Here is a 16,490-nt window from a genome sequence, read left to right as displayed (position 1 = left end):
GGCAAAAAACCTAACTTGTTTTAAGAATGAGCTTGATAAGTTTGCAGAAGGGATGGTATGATGAGGCTGCCTGCAATGGCATGTAGTCCATCTACGACTGCTAGCAGCAAATATCTCCAATGGCTGGTGGTGGGACAGTAGATGAGGAGGGCTCTGAGGTACTACAGATAATTCTTTCCTAGGTGTCTGGCTGGTGGGGCTTGCCGCCATGCTCAGGGTCTAACTGATCACCATAGTTGGGGTCAGGTAGGATTTTCCCCCCGGGTCAGATTGGCAGAGATGCTTGGGGCGGGGGTCATCTTTCTCTGCAGCATGGGGTCACTTGCAAGTTAAACTAATATAAATGGTGTTCTGTAACCATTAATTATCTGTAACTTGAAGTCTTTAAATCATTATTTGAGGTCTTCAGTAACTCAGACAAAGGCTTACTTCTATTGCAGGAGTTGTGCATGTGAGATTTTGTGGCCTGCAATGTGCAAGTGGTCAGACTAGTTGATCACGATGGTCCCATCTGGCCTTAGAGTCTGTGAGTCTATGACTGTAAGAATACATTTTCAGTGTATATACATAGCTCTCTACATAGTATCCATCCATACATTTCACAATGATGTTCATGACCAAAGTGATGAAAGCTTCAAGATATCACCTGACACTCTGTGGTAAACTAGAATGTACATGCCACACCCAAGAGATTCCTTGTAACCCCTCTGCACTCCTTTTCCAGTTGGTATTGAGAAGTTCTAAGCTGTTACCCAAACCAGACTTTGATTCACCAAAAATGTTTGGAATTCTTTTGAATTTGGGTTGACCCGAATTGAATTATTATTTATTTTTCAGAACTGCCAGTGAACTGAAAAAATCAGTTATTGGCCCAGCTCTAGTCAGAATGCATGTTCCTTAGTATACTGATTTATGTTTGAAGATTCTAAGAGTACCACAGCTCCTTCAAGAAATACATTATCTGGTTTACTTAGGTTTGAAGCTTTTCCAGATTGCTTAATTTTCCTCCTCCTTTCATTAGGGCTTTATTTTGTAGCTGCTGCACATGAAGCTGCTGCAGAATAATGGTCATTGTTCAGATGTACCATAAGGCCAACATTTTGAAATGCAGCTTCTGATTTTGGGTGCCTCCATCTTAGAGTGTCTAACCTGAAATACCTTGGACCTGTTCCAGAGGTGCTGAGAACTCACAGTCATAGATGGGGTCAACAGCAATTTAAGATACTAAAAAAACAGGACCAAAGTATCTCAATCTGGGCAATAAAAATCCAAGGCCCTTTAGATCAGAAGGTATTCTTGAAAATTTTAGCCTAACCAGTTTTAAAGATTTATCACATCCAAATTTGGGTTTATTTATTCATTTTGAGCTATCTGATAATTTGAATGTCCCCTACAGCAATAGGCCCTGGCCCTGATTCTGGACAAGACTCAGGCATGCGCTAAAGTGCCTTTTCTGAACAGAGGTCACATTAAGATTTAAGACGGCAATAGAAAAAGTGAAGATAGACTTGGGAAATGTGTCTGTCTGTGCATATGGGTTTTATCAATTTTATGGGGTTAATCTTTCTAGTCTGGAAATGTGTTGTCAGGAAAGGTTCTTCTATCCAACCAGCACCAGCAGACCTCTTTGTGGCTTTTGCATGTGCGGGGACAGCAGATGAGCCCAGAAGAGGTCTGCTGTGGGATCAGGGAGAAAAGAGCTTAGTCCTTACTTTAATTTTCAGCACTTTTTCCTCTTTCACATTAAAGAACTCTGCTGCTTGTTAAATATTTGAAAAGTTGATAGGTTGCTTCCTCTGACAAATCCCATTTGCTAAAGTAGTCAACAGGTAAATCATAAAACTGAAACTAAAACAGATCGCACTGAATTAAGAAAATAAATTGCGAAGAGAACAGATGCTTTCCAAGATACTGTTATGGATCTCTTTTCTGGCACTCTATTTCTCAGCTAATAATTTCCATGCAGTTTACTGAAATAGAGCATATTTAGTACAAGCCCTTACTGGCAAGTACAGGATTAAAAAGGCATCTGGAAAATGTTGAGCTCTTCAGCTCTTATCAGTGTACAGCTCAGGAAATAGACTCTAATGAAGGTTTTCATAAGCCATTGTTAGCGGACATGGAGTTGTGATCCAACAGTTGGGTATATGATCTCTCATGCCATATAATGCCATGTGTATTACTGTTGTTTTGTTATTGCAGGTCAGTTATGCCTTTTGTAGGCTGGCTGGAACTTTTAGGGATGCATTTGCGGGGTTTCAAGATGAAAAATTTGCCTACACATAATCTTCATTTGGGCATGTAACAGACAGTCATTTGCACAAGCAATTATATATTTTTCTTGTCCAAATCCAGTATTTGTATGCATGCAGTACGCAAGCATGCACATTTTTGTGAGTAAAGGCAGCCTTTGAAAATGTTGCCTTTAAGGCAGTGTTGTTCCTTCCTTTATTATTTTCCATGAGAATAAAAAAGTGAGACCCACAATCCATGGTTTGTACATAATTTTCTGCTATGCACAAAAATGCACGCATTTGACAGAAGTGGAATGGACAAAACACTATGCTGTTGGCAGGAATCCTGCTACTGGGCCCACGGATATGGACTAGATGACCTCAATAGGCCTTTTCCACTCCAATTTCTGTGACTTTATGGGGATTTAATACTTTCAGTAGGGCACAGCATAAACTGGGGTGGGACTAAGGAGAAAAACTGTGTGGAACAAAACCTCAAAAACTATTATGCAACATTTCATGAAGTGAACGTCCTCAGGGCAGTTGTCCTAAAGAGCGGGTTAAAGTGGTCTCCAGCTGGAACAATGCAAGAGATTTTAAAGAATTTATGTCTGTAAATTAAAGCAGACTAGAGATCAATGATCCCAGCCTACTGATAGAACTACAGTACACCCGTGACTCCTGAATGCATAATTATTTACTCCAGGTGCAGTAATCAGTGGTAAAGATAGCATAGAAGTATTACCATATTACTTACAAAAATGTATAGGATTTTTATCTCATGGTGGAAACATTGCAGCTTTGATTCTGCCCTAGATGATTATACCAAAATATGCATGTATAGTCCCCTGCTGGTGGAAAATCCATCTGGAGATGCTGGGAAGCATCTTCAAATGCCTGCCACAGCAGCCAGAAAAGTGGGCAGGGTATGTGGCCAGGACACCCATGAGATATGCTGATTCAGTGTGTCCATGAAGCTGTCGCCATTGGTGGGTCTCCTGTGGAAAGCCAGCTGCAAGATAGAGCTGCTCTTCTCCAACAAGAACCCCTCTGGGACCACAGTGATGCAAATACCATGTGCCCTCCCTCTGGAGTACAGCAGTCCCTGACAGCTCTGTGGAGGAGAAAGGGGCTTTGCAAATTGCAGTTGCCTGTCCCAGCAGGATGAATCAATCCCATGATGTGTTGGAAGATTAGATTAGAATTCAGGATGAAGCCATATCGCTATGAAAAGATCATAGGGAAATACAATCTTTTTTTTTCACATGGCCTGTTTCTGGTGAATATGAGCCCAGTTTCCAGATGAAGTGGGCCTTTCCAATCAAACACCTGCAAAAAGTTGTATTTTCACACATTTTCAATTCAAAAATATTTCTAATTCCATCTAAGGCACTTTTATGGCACTCACTACCATAGTATGTCAATCATCTCAATCTTTAAGCAGGGAATTTCATCAAAATTGCTAAACAAATCTGAGGGCATACTCACTGAGCACGTCACTGAAAATAGAAAAAAGACTGTATATCTAATAGACCAGAAAGTTTTGATGGTTTAAAGTTCTGGAAAAGATCCACATTGACTTCTAAGGGATTTCAGTCTGATCCTTCCCAAGTAGGATTTTTTTTTAACTATTCATTCATTTATTCATTGTGGAATAGTTTGAAGGTTTAATATGAGGAGCACAATGTGATACACTTGAACAAAATATTGTTTTGGAAAAAAAAGTGCTATGGGGTGACTAGGGTTAGAGTTAAACATCTGCAACTTAATGACATTTCTCCGTCTGTCTAATGTGATAACACTGCGTCCAGTCCCAAAATTTCAGAGAATATTCATTGCATTGAAGGGCCAGAACCCTATTGATTTCGGGAGAAAATCTGAAAACGAAAAAGCGGAAATAGGGGAACACATGAACCTTCCGCCAGCTCTTTGTATAGCTACAGCCTCAAGCACCTCTACTATTGCCTGTTGATCCAAGCAATGTTTAATTTGTAATGAAAGAGGTGCTGGGGCTCAAACTGGATGGCCAGAGAGTGGCAGCTGCTGGCACTGAAGGCAGTGCTGCTGCCAGCAGCAGCGCAGAAGTAAGGGTAGCATGGTATGGTGATGTCTCTGCTCATCCTGCCTATGGAATTTAACATGTTGAGTCTCAGAATACCTTATCTCCTAGATAGAAAGAAGAGGGTGTAAGGGCATAGGGGTGGGGAGAATGGGGCACATGGAATCGCTGGTAGTGGGAAGAATGGGGGACCTGGTATGGGGAGTGGGAAGAAGGGGGGCACTCAGAACTCTAGCATGGAGAGCAAAGTGGGAATTGAGGGAAAGGAATAATTAGGATTCCCACTAATCCCCTGGCATGGGGAGTAGGGGGATGGGGCACGCAGGCCTCCTGGGCATGGGAAGAATGAGAGACCCTACTGTGGGGGAGAGGGCAATGAGGGGTGCACAGAGCTCCTGCCTTGGGCAGGAATTGGGGACCCTGCAATGGAGGGCTGGGTGAATGGGGGAGCACACAGAGCCCCTGCCATGGAGGAAAATGAAAGGTATGGGAGAAGTGGGAATGGGGATGCTCAGAGCTGTTATATGGAGGGGAGAATGGGGGAGTCTGAAATGAGGATGGAAAATGGGGGGGTACACAGAGGCCCTGGCAAGGAAGAGATTTAGGGGGAGAGGGTTCAGGAAGCCCAGAAAAAGAGGGGAATGGGGTTGGGGGTGAAGGAGGAAGAAGGATGCAAGGAGCCTCAGTGTGTGCAGTAAGTTCAGTTTGCACAAGCTATGAAGTTAACATACATGAACTTTCCATACAAGTATTAAGACAGCTACACAAGCCATTAGTGTTTCTTTAACTAATCTATTTTAAAACTGCTTTAGAAGGTAAGTCGATACACGGTTGTGTTTCAAAGTTCACTTGCTCCTACCCAGGGCATTTGCACACTGTTTGAACAGCCTGCTTGCTTCCTTTTAAGAGTCTCCTATAGAAGAAATCGATTTGGAAGCTTTGTGTTTAATTGAAAAGAGTGGACCGTAATGGACTTGTCAGAAACCTCTGGGATTTCTCTTAGCAAGAGTTAATCATCTGACTAAATTACTTGCTCTGTGGCTGGTATTTACAACATGAGATCCTCCTTTCTTTCCTCTTCTGCCCTGATAAAGTGAAGAGTTCAGTGACGCAAGTGGAGGAGAGTGGAAATGTCAGAAGTGATTTGCAGCTACCCTACAAAAGAAACAGCAGTGTTATTTAACTTGTTTCTCTTTCTCTTTCCTCCCTTCTCTTGGCTCGATATCTGCCCAAAAGGGAATTCAGGGCCTTGGTGATAGAGATGGTGTTGGCCACTGATATGTCCTGTCACTTCCAACAAATCAAAGCCATGAAGAATGCTTTGCAGCAGCCAGAAGGGTGAGTCACCTCCTGACACTATGTGCAGTGAAGGGCTGCATTTCAGATGGTACTTTGCAATCATATTAAATTTAAAAAGTCTCTCTCTGGAGGACCCTTTGATGTCCATGTCTATTTCTGTTGTTGGATTTTGAATGAATTCACATGTGAGCACTCAGGCATGTGCCCGTATGATATTCTGGTGGGCCACAGCATCCAAATAGCAAAGCTTTGGGATAAACCAGCCCATTCATTTTCCTTTTCTTAACAATACAAGATAAAGGGCACATGTGAAAGAGCTTAATTATGGCCTCAGGTCACAGGCGCTGGGAGCAACACGGGCTGCACAGAGTACAGCTTGTGCTTCCACTGCAGGAAGCCAGCTCTGAAATCAGAGACAATAGGGAAGCAATCTCAGAGCCACAGAGGGCAAGTGTGTGCTATAGAGCAGGCAGAACAGTATGAGGAAGGCCTTCTCCTCTCCAATGATCATCTGTGAACCACTTAGAGCCCTGAGTATCTCTTCTACTCTCTCTCCCCACCCCCAGCACAGCATTTGATCCAAACCCTCAAAACTCTGAACTGTGAGTAATATTTTTCCTGCCAAGGAGGTCTTGGCACACGTCTTCCCAGAGCCTGCCAAGACTATACCTAAATCAGACATGGATGATACTAGCTGCTATCTCCTCTCAGGAGCTGTGTGTATTGCTTCTGCAGCACTCCTGACAGTTTGGGGCAGCGAGAGATTGGGATTACTGCATGGCAGTATCCATCATAATTCACTAGGCTCCTGGGCTGGCCTCTCAGTGGCATGACTTTAAGAAGATTTCAGCTTTCTGTAGTGCCTCCAAAGAGTTTGAGTTTCTTTTCTGATCTCTTACCTGCACCAGCTTTTCACTGGTGGAATTCAATGGTTTAAATGGAATTACTGTTCATGCTTATCACTGTGAGATCATCAAGTCAACAGACTAAAATAATCTAGAACTATTTACTGTTTGGTGTTTCATGGACTGTAACCCAGCCCAAACTGAGAGTATCGGAAACATTCAAAGCTCACTCATTCGCACACAAAAACTCTGCAAAGAAGATATGTGAGACGAATGCTCCGAGTTTCCTGTTATGCTTTTGAATGACTCCATTACTAAAGGAAAGGTTTGTGTTAGGGAAGACAGATTAATCTTTCATAGTTGTCAAGTTTTATAACCACACAAATCAATCTATTAGTAGCCCAGCCAAAGGTTATGGTGGCCTCATTTACTTGCTTAGCTGGGTTTTTGTTCTTTCTCTTTCAATACTGGTGCAGACAATTAACTTGTTCAGTCATTTGGGTTTGCAGAATCGACAAGCCGAAAGCCTTATCGCTGTTGTTGCATACAGCAGACATCAGTCATCCAGCCAAGGCCTGGGACCTTCATCATCGCTGGACCATGTCCTTGCTAGAGGAGTTCTTCAGACAGGTAGTCTTGGGACTTTACAAAATTATTTTGTAGTTTTGCTGACAGAATGAGAGATGGAGTGGGCAGGCTTGGGATGGGAGAGGGAGAATGAATCCTATAGGTCAACATCTTCTTTCACTTATATTTTTCATAGGGAAGATGCCCACTGTAGAAGCAAAGTAGATGCAATTTTTCTTTCGTCTGACTTCAGTGAGATTCCACTGCTATGTCTGATTGTAAGCTCGTGTCTGATATGCTGTCTTTATCAATATATTGGAAATTCTCAATCTTTCAGACATCCAGTAAAACTATCCCCAGCACCCTTGAGTGAGAATGCGTATTTCTAATGACCAAAAGGCAGAATATCTAACATAGGATACAGCTTGCCAACCATTGAAGATTTTCAGGAATTGGGTGTACCTAAGTGAAAGCACTCAGCATTAGGTCCAGACTATCATTTTTTTCCAATAATGAGTCCTTCTATTTCTCTTTGACCTGACTCTGTTGCCACTTCAAAACTCCATTTTGAGTTCTACTTTGCTATGAGGTCATGGAAACCAGTAAAGCTCAGGACATTGTAGATTACAGAGCTAGACATATATCATCAGAAATGGTAAAAATTATGTTGCTCTTTCTGTAGATATGTGGACTGGTCTAACCTCTAGCTCTCGCAGGGCCTCCTGTTGCCAGAGCCACAAATCCAGACACAGGATTGATTCCTGTGTGATACTCATAAAATCCTCCAACTGGCCCTAAGAAGGGGTTTTTTTGTTTTGTTTTAAGTACAATAAAAGATATTTTTTTAAATTTATTTTTAATAGCAAAAAACTTTTTAAAAGGTAGTGCTAGTCAAAAATAAGAAGAAAAATCATAAACATTTTGTTGACCTTTTTCCCCTCTCCAAGTTCAAATTTTTTTAATATTTCCAAATGTTGACCTGCTCCATAGAGGGTTGAAACGTAGGGAGAAAAAAGATCAGTGAAAATGCCACTGAAGTTTATTATTTTATCTTAATTGCAAAATATGGACAATATTTTGAAATTAAAAAATTTTCTACCATAAGAACATAAGAATGTCCATACTGAGTCAAACCAGTGGTCCATATAGCCCAGTATCCTGTCCCTGACAGTGTCCAGTGTCAGATGCTTCTGGCAGTTGGAGGTTTAGGGACCTCCTGAACATGGGGTTGTGTCCCTGCCCATTCTGGCTAATAGCCATTGATGGACCTATCCTCCATGAACATATCTAATTCTTTTTTGAACCCAGTTATAGTTTTGGCCATCACAACATCCCCTGGCAAAGAGTTCCACAGGTTGACTGTGCATTGTGTGAAGAAGTGCTTCCTTTAGTTTCTTTTTAAACCTGCTGCCTGTTAATTTCATTGGGTGACCCCTGGGTTCTGTGTTAAGTGAAGGGGTAAATAACTTTCCCCTGATCACTTTCTCCACACCATTCATGATTTTATAGACCTCTATCATATTCCCCCTTAGCCATCTCTTTACTAAGATGAAGAGTTCCACTCTTTTAAATCTCTCCTCTTATGGAAGCTGTTCTATATCCCTAATCATTTCTGTTGTCCTTCTCTACACCTTTTCCAATTCTAATATATCTTTTTTGAGATGAGGCGCCCAGCACTGCACGCAGTATTCGAGATGTGGGCATATCATGGATTTATATAGCAACATTGTGATATTTTCTGTTTTATTTTCTATCCCTTTTCTAATGGTTCCTAATATTCTGATTGCTTTTTTGCCTGCTGTTGCACACTGAGTGGATGTTTTCAGAGAACTATCCACAATGACTCCAAGATCTCTTACTGAGTGGTAACAGCTAACTTAGACCCCATCATTTTGTATGTATAATTGAGATTATTTTTTCCAAGGTGTATTACTTTGCACTTATCAACACTGAATTTCATCTGCCCAGTCATCCACTTCAGTGAGTCCCCTTTGTAGCTCTTTTCAGTCAGCTTTATGAAAAGCCTTAAATGTAAACATATTGCGGTAATCCCAGTTTAACAGGGACACTACCAACCTTGGTCTGGAACCATTAAAGTAATTTAATTTTCAAGAGATGGTGATATATGTGCTAAGAAAAATCTCATCTCACAACATCTTTATGCTTTTGCAAGACAGAAAGGCAGTACAATTTTTGCAGAATAGTCATCTATTGAGTACATATAAGATCACCGAAGAACTGGTGACTACGCAGACCCAAGAATATGCAGGACCCAAAGGGATACAATAATGGAAGAGTGTTGTTACTTATTTATTATTGCACCCAAAGACCCCAGTCATGATTGAGGCACCATTTAACCTGGCTATATTCAAACACAGAAAAGAAACATCCAGGACTTCTCATGCCCACAGTTGATTTCTATGGTAGTTTAAATTTCTGTAGTATATTTTGGATCCCAGTCGCAACCATTTGGAACATCATCACCGTGCTCAACCAGGTTAGAGCGGGATGTTGATTTAAAGCATTGACACTAGCATATTTCATAAGCTATTTTAAACCTGAGTGGTCAGTGGGGAGTACTGGCAGATATATGTTATCTCATGTAAATCATTGTCCTCTCTGCTCACAGTTGTCTGTTTCAGAGTGAAACAAATTAAAGGGTGTTTTGAGCAAATGCATTTTGAATGCACACAGTGAAAAGGGTTGGCACAGAAGGGATTTTAACTCTTGGTCTCCTGCATAATTGTGTGATGACAGGGGAGGGCATGCAGTTCTGGTAGCTGGAAAATGTGTCCAGGTTTCTGAGTTTCAGCATTTCTTTTGGGCAACAGCCCTACCAGCTGTAGCACACTGAGGGTCTCAGTATTTTACTGGGGGGGAAAATCTGAAGTGGTGAAACCTACCCTGTGCAGATACAAATGCATTTAAAGAAGTACAAATAGAATGCAAACCCTGGAGGAGAAGTCCTGATACTGATACTTTCTCTTGATGGACTTACTCTAATAATAGAGTTCCATTACCTGTTGGGTTCACATGAGAAGTGCTGTATAGAATCCTCTTGGGTTTTCAAGGTGTTCCACAGAAACACCCAAAAGGCAAAGAGTGCTGTGTAATCAAGATTTACCTGAGTAGATGTTTTAGAAATAGGATTATGTGGTTCATATTTAGATGTAGATGTAAATTGTATAAGAGAAACGGGAGCTGCCCCTTCAGAATAGGGTGGGGGAGCATGCAGAATAGAGTGGGTACTGTTGCTGCAAGAGGAGGTTGGCCTGTAGTTGGACAGTGAGGTGATACCTGTCTGCAAGAAGCTCTTAAAGAAAAGGATTTGGATGCCCAGAATAAACAAAGTTCTCCTTTAAAAAGCTGAGTCTTGCAATTAAGGATGTAACATGAGCTTCAGTTAAAAAAAGAGAGAGGCCCTTTCAGTGTCCAGAGCTGTTGCAGATGTTAAGCGACTCTTGCTGTATTCTAATATGCTCTCAATTTTGTTTCTCCAGGGTGACAAAGAAGCAGAACTAGGGCTTCCTTTCTCCCCACTGTGTGACCGCAAGTCTACTATGGTAGCTCAGTCTCAGATAGGTATGTCATTTCAATGTGCTTCACTTAGGATGCAAAGCAGCAGTTTAAAGGGGAAAAAAATATTCTCCCCCCAACGGGAGTAAGATCATTCTGGGCTCTCATCACTTTGAATTAGTTTAGAGAGGGGGGAAAAATCACACTCGTGTTATTGTCCCTAAATGGATGATTCTAAGCTGAACAGCTATCACATTTAATTGATTTATGAGAGTTGTACTAAAAGGGAACTGAGTTAACACAAATACTACTGGTGGACCAACCACTATGAATGGCTGTATGGCGGCTGCTCCTTGGTTCCTGAGCACTATAGAAGACGCTTGAAGTGGGGATCCTGGCTTCAATACATGTTGTTTTAATTTTTGACTAAAGTTATTGTTTTGTTCATTTAACTGATTTCCTAACCTTCTAACCCACCAGCACTGTTCCAATTTCTTCAGTCAGTAAGCACCACCCCAGCCTTATACTGGGTCCAGTCACTGCTTCTTGCCCCCATCTCCCCACTCCCCATCCAGCAAGGGAGGTGGAAGCCTGCAGTGAACAAAAACAGTGCTTCCTTTTCCACCTCCTACTTCTGCAGGAGAAACTGTGAATGGGGTTTGGGGTGAATGATCCCGAAGTTGTTGAGCAGCATGGGAATGGGGAGGGAGCAATAAATCTGTAACTGTGGAGGGGCAAGGAAGAGGGGAGAAGCAACCTAGAGACCGGCAGGAGTTTGGGGACAAGAGAAGATACTGGGAGTTGTGGAGATGGGTTTCTGAGGTTGAATGGGGGGAATGAAGGAAGGAGAGGAACAAGGGGCAGGGGAAATGGAAAGAGAAAGGGACTGGTGGGTGGAAGGTGGAAGGAACAGCAGGAGTAACTGCGAAAACACTGAGTATGTTTACATTGCAACGTAAGCCCAGGGTTTGAACTCAGGCTCAAGCCTAACCCCGCTTCCATCTACACACAAATCCCACTAACCCAGGGCTTAGACCTAGGGTTCCAGGAACTCATGGAGGGGGAGGGTATAAGCCTGAGTCAAGTTGGGACCCAGAGTTCTAGCTCTATGGATTTGCAGTGTACATGCGGCCCCACTGGATCGTGTTCTGGGTGTCCATCAGACGTATCCCACAGTTCCACAGGCTGACTTTCTTTGATCTCTGGACAGTCAAGTTTTATGCACAGTCAAGTTTTCCCTCACTGCACCAGGAACAAAGCACTAAAGCAACCACATTTTGGGCAGGTGTTAGGAAGTCTGGGATAAGGGTGGTTTGACTCTTTCCCAAGTAATTCAGTGTACAGTGTACATTCTAGAAGCCCCAGGTTGGGAGTCAAGGTTCAACAATCCCTATCCTGGGGTTGCAGATGAGCGTAGACACACAAGCCATAGGCTGACAAACCAAGGCTGTGCTAACTTGCATTGTACTAACCCAGGGCTTACATTGCCGTGTAGACACTCCCACTGATGCTAAAAATGTGGCACAGGGAGAAAGTTTTAAAGAGGTGTGGAGGAGCGGGGGAATGACTTTGTTTTTCCCTCCAAACATTTTATAACCAAGCTGAAAAAAGTGTAAAAGGATGAAATTTCACAGCTGTCCCCAGCACTGTCATGGAATGAATGGAAACCTAGATCCAAACATCCCTGGACTTTGGAGACATTCAGATGTTTTCTCACATTCCCTTTCAGACTGTCATGTAAAGCTTCAGAGCCAGAAACCTCAGAGTCCCAGTTCTTGGGATACTTCCATCTCTATTTTTCCAGTCTCCAGAGGTTCAGAAAGTTCAGTTAATCATCTGTACTAATAGGCTCATATTCAAATCATGTCTGGTCACCTAACCTTTTAACACTGAGTCGTGGCTACAAGCAAAACTTCAAAGCGCTGCCGCGGGAGCGCTCCCACAGCAGCGCTTTGAAGTATGTGTGGTCGCAGCACCAATGCAGGTAGAGCTGTCTCCCAGCGCTGCAGGTACTCCACCTCCACAAGCAGATTAATTTACAGCTAGGGCACTGTTTACAGTGGCACTTTACAGCGCTGTACTGTGCTGCGCTAAGGGGGGTGTTTTTTCACACCCCTGAGTGAGAAAGATGCTGCACTCTAAAGCGCCAGTGTAGCCATAGCCTTATGGAAAAGTGGATACACACAAGAGATACTACACTACTTCTAAGGGCAAAATGGCTCCATAGGCACGTCAAACATGCTGGAGGGGGACCAGGCAGGGACTGGAAAATACAGGGGAGCTGCAACTCAACTAGAATCCCTGTTGGGGGCCCCCAGGCAGTGCATGGCTGCTGCACTTCATTGGAAGGGGGTGCAACAATGTTACTCACTCCTAGCTCTCCTGGCTAGTGGAGGGAAAGGTGTGTGGAGTGAAGGCCTCACCTTCCACACACCCCATTTCAGGCCCTTTGCTTCTGCAGAGACTCTAGGAGGGAGCAGGGGCCATGCTCCAAGGAATTCTTCCCAGCTTCTGTGCAGGGCACAAGCCTGTGTGAAGAAGCTGCTTGTACCTTCCTCCTCTTTTGTATTCTGCGCACAGGTCAGCCAGAATTTGTCTCTAAATAAAAAGACCCTTATGACCACCTCCAGTGTGCAAATCATTGCAGAATTAATGGTAAATTAAACCATTATCCAAACAATTACAGCTTAAGAAACAGGCACTTAATCAATAAGCAGAGAGAGATTTATTTAGTTCTGTGCTATTTATCATTACATTTAATTTGTGCAGTTAACTGTATCCAATTGGCATTAACAGGTACATTCTTTCTAGAAATCTTGTCCTTTTAACATTATAAAGTTTTCATTCCAGTCTGCTCAACATATGGGCAATAGCTTGATGTCTTTAGTGTCTTCTTCATTAAATCAAAACCTCTTACCTTTCCCCAATATGTGTTGAGGTAAGATTCCTCACAAAGTCCTAGGCCAGATTCTTAGGGAAATATTTAGCTCCTATTCATTTGCTTATCTGATTAATAGCTTTTAACAAATAGTGCCACTGAATGGTAATTACTGTTTCTTTGCAGAAGTAAGTACCTCATGAATTCCAAATTGTACTATTATCTACAGCAGGCAGCCCTCATTTTCAACAAATGAAAGGAATGTCATTTATGAGATAAATTTGTGTTCTCGGTCCACTTTGTAGTCGGGACATAGAGTTTCTGGGCTATCTCAACAGCTTGTTTACAGTATCAGGCGAGACAGAACTAAATCACCTCTTGAGGTTCCCTCCTGGTCATAGTTAAGGCCGTGTTCTATTTTGCTGCTGTACGAAAGGTCGTCGTTAGAGCTGGGCAAAGAAAGGTAATTCCTTTTCATAATGGATATCAATATTTCAAAGCCTGGTTTTGTTCCAATTTGGAATAAAATCCAAAAATTTTGAAAATTCTGTGCAAAAGGGAATGGAGCCCCAACTTACAGACAATCTGCTTGTTGGATTGTCCCAGAATCACAGATTCCAGAAGCCCTGAGGTCCCTGACTCTGGGACAGTCTGTTCAGTGAGCTGCTAAGGAACCAAATGAGTGGAAACCAGGTAAGGTTCCATCAGAACTTTGTTAAAATCAGACCATCACTGTGAAATGTTTTGATTTTGACAAATTGGCAGATTCCGATGAGAAAATGTTTTCTCAGAAGTTTTTCAGCCAGCTTTAGTTGTTGTGGATGCACAGACCACAGCAAGTGAGCATGCTTGATGAAAATGCAAAGAGAGGGTTTCTTTTAGCATGTATTGTTTCTACAGAAATGAAACAATTTAACAAGAAAAAATTATTTAAAAGGAAGAGAACAAAAGAGACACATTCTTTCACCTGCCACTTCATTTTATAAAGAAAATGTGGGGAACAAGTCCAATCAGAGACAATTCACATCTTAAAGTCAGGCCTTTGGTCAAGTCGAAGGGAGTGGGGGAACCCAGCAAATTGCAAAGAATTACCAAGCCAACGTTTTCATTTCTCAACAGGAGAATTAAACTATTTGAAGCCCCTTTCTGTCTATCCAAGACAGCAGGAAGCTTTGTTTGACTGGAAATAGGTCTTTGTTGTCATCACTGTCTCTTGCAGCTGATTAATGTAGCAAGAGCCTTTTATTTTTGTCCTTTGGCTTGCTGGAAAGAAAATCATGGCTTCAGAAGATATAGGACAAAAGCTGATGATCAAATAGGTTGTTCCTGAATGGCAGTCTCTCAAGAAGTTATTCCCTAACTAGCATGATCTAGGTGTCCTTTTTAACATGGAATGAAAATAAACTCTAGGCCAGTGGTTTTCAACCTGTTTTTTCATTTGCAGACCTCTAAAAACTTCAAATGAAGGTGCAGACCCCTTTGGAAATCTCAGACATAGTCCGCAGGTCTGCGGACCACAGGTCAAAACCCACTGTTCTATGGTGATGACAATCTTTTGTGGACCCCTTTGACATAGTTTGATCACAAGTGGAAAACCACTGCTCTTGGCAGTTGGGCCTTGGGACCCTCATCTCAGAGTGTAAAGATGAGGGGTAAGATAATCCTCGGACAAAAACTATGTTAAGATGGAGAATATGTATCAGTAGTTTAGGGTAAAATACATTAGAGGGTGTTGTAAAGTATCCCCAGATCAGGCATTGTAAGCCCAACAAATCCAGAGTTCAGATTAAATTTAAAAATAAATCCAAATGTGTTAACAGTATGGAAATGTGCAGTTAGGGTTCTCAAACACCCTTAATTCTGCTCAACAGTGTTAATATGAGGGGAAAATAAAGTTGAAAAATCTGTCTTTAAAAATCAGTGGGTCTAATCTGTGACCACAAACACTAAAGTACCTTACTGACGATATGGTTATTGTATGGTGTCACTACAGGGCAGGGCTACAGGTCGCTGAAATCTGGTGTATAAGGTCTGCGCACCTTAGCAGACCCAAAATGTAGTGCTTTCTTAAATGCTCTGTGCGGATCCATCCCTGTTGCTTGCACAAAGAGCTGACTTGCAGGAAGATGTACTACGCTGTTTCCTCCCAGCCCTACCCCTTGTACACAAACCAATAGAGAGAAAGATTTAGTTCTGTATTTTTCCTTTCTCCTTCTGATTTAAAAATAATATATGAATTTGTTAAAAATTAAATGAAGAGAATCTGAATATGTTTGACCCTCAATGAGTACAAGCAGAACAAACCTTCAAATGAGAATATTCACAAAAACCCACTGATAGTTCATAGCTCTACAAAACCTGGAACAGATACCCAGAGAAGCCTATCATCATTACTGTTCTTTTATTTTTCTGTTTCCAGAAATTTCATCCTTCAAGCTTGGTCTCATCCAACTGTCCCAAGAATTTGGCTTAGATACTCAAAAAAATCATGCAGAACAAGTTCTGTTGTATCTGTTTTTATTCTGAATTTCCACCCTTTCTTTCCAACATTTAAGGAGCTTAACATTGCATGCAAAATAATAACTCATGGGTCAGAATCAATGCAAGTATCATTCTTCCTTGTCCTTTTTTCAGTTCCTCTTTCAACATGTAATTCTTTTCATCCACTGTGCTATTACACTAGATAATTCACAGGCAGTGGCAAAACATAAATACTTACCTCTTCTGTTTACGTCCACTGTGTTCTGATTCAGGTTTTATTGATTTCATTGTGGAGCCCACTTTTACTGTGCTGACAGACATGACAGAGAAGATTGTAACACCGCTCATTGATGAAGCCTCCCGCTCTGGTATAACTGGATTTAGACGTTCCAGGTGAGTACCTCTGTTTGCTTTGGGGCATGAGTGTTGTCTCTGCTTTTAGGGCTCACTTCTCTGTTTTGGACTCCTTGGGTATTAGCAAAGTCCTCCCATTGGTTCTATCTGTCCTGGTTTCTACCTGAAGAGAACTATGGTTGGAAAGTGTAGAAGAAATGGATTGATCATGAAGTACAATCAGACCTAGTTAATTATTGCTTGATTTATACATATAT

At 41.9% G+C, this 16,490-nt stretch overlaps 1 protein-coding gene across 6 annotated transcripts in view; it reads left to right on the top strand.

Moving 5' to 3' along the window:
• Positions 1–16,490, top strand: part of PDE1C (phosphodiesterase 1C) — a 498,893-nt gene that overhangs the window by 390,676 nt on the left and 91,727 nt on the right. For all 6 annotated transcript variants that reach the window (XR_012655243.1, XM_032767196.2, XM_075062574.1 and 3 more), the window contains 4 exons: positions 5,530–5,631; positions 6,947–7,067; positions 10,505–10,586; positions 16,152–16,272. Coding sequence is in view for 5 of the 6 variants with exons in the window: in XM_032767196.2 (XP_032623087.1) it covers positions 5,530–5,631; positions 6,947–7,067; positions 10,505–10,586; positions 16,152–16,272 (426 nt within the window). In the remaining variant the exon portion in view is untranslated. The remainder of the gene's footprint in view (positions 1–5,529; positions 5,632–6,946; positions 7,068–10,504; positions 10,587–16,151; positions 16,273–16,490) is intronic.

Source organism: Chelonoidis abingdonii, chromosome 2, assembly GCF_003597395.2.
Source record: "Chelonoidis abingdonii isolate Lonesome George chromosome 2, CheloAbing_2.0, whole genome shotgun sequence".
In the NCBI taxonomy this organism is placed as follows: domain Eukaryota; kingdom Metazoa; phylum Chordata; order Testudines; family Testudinidae; genus Chelonoidis; species Chelonoidis abingdonii.
Note: the sequence above shows the minus strand (reverse complement) of the source record. Positions and strands in the feature narration are given on the sequence as shown.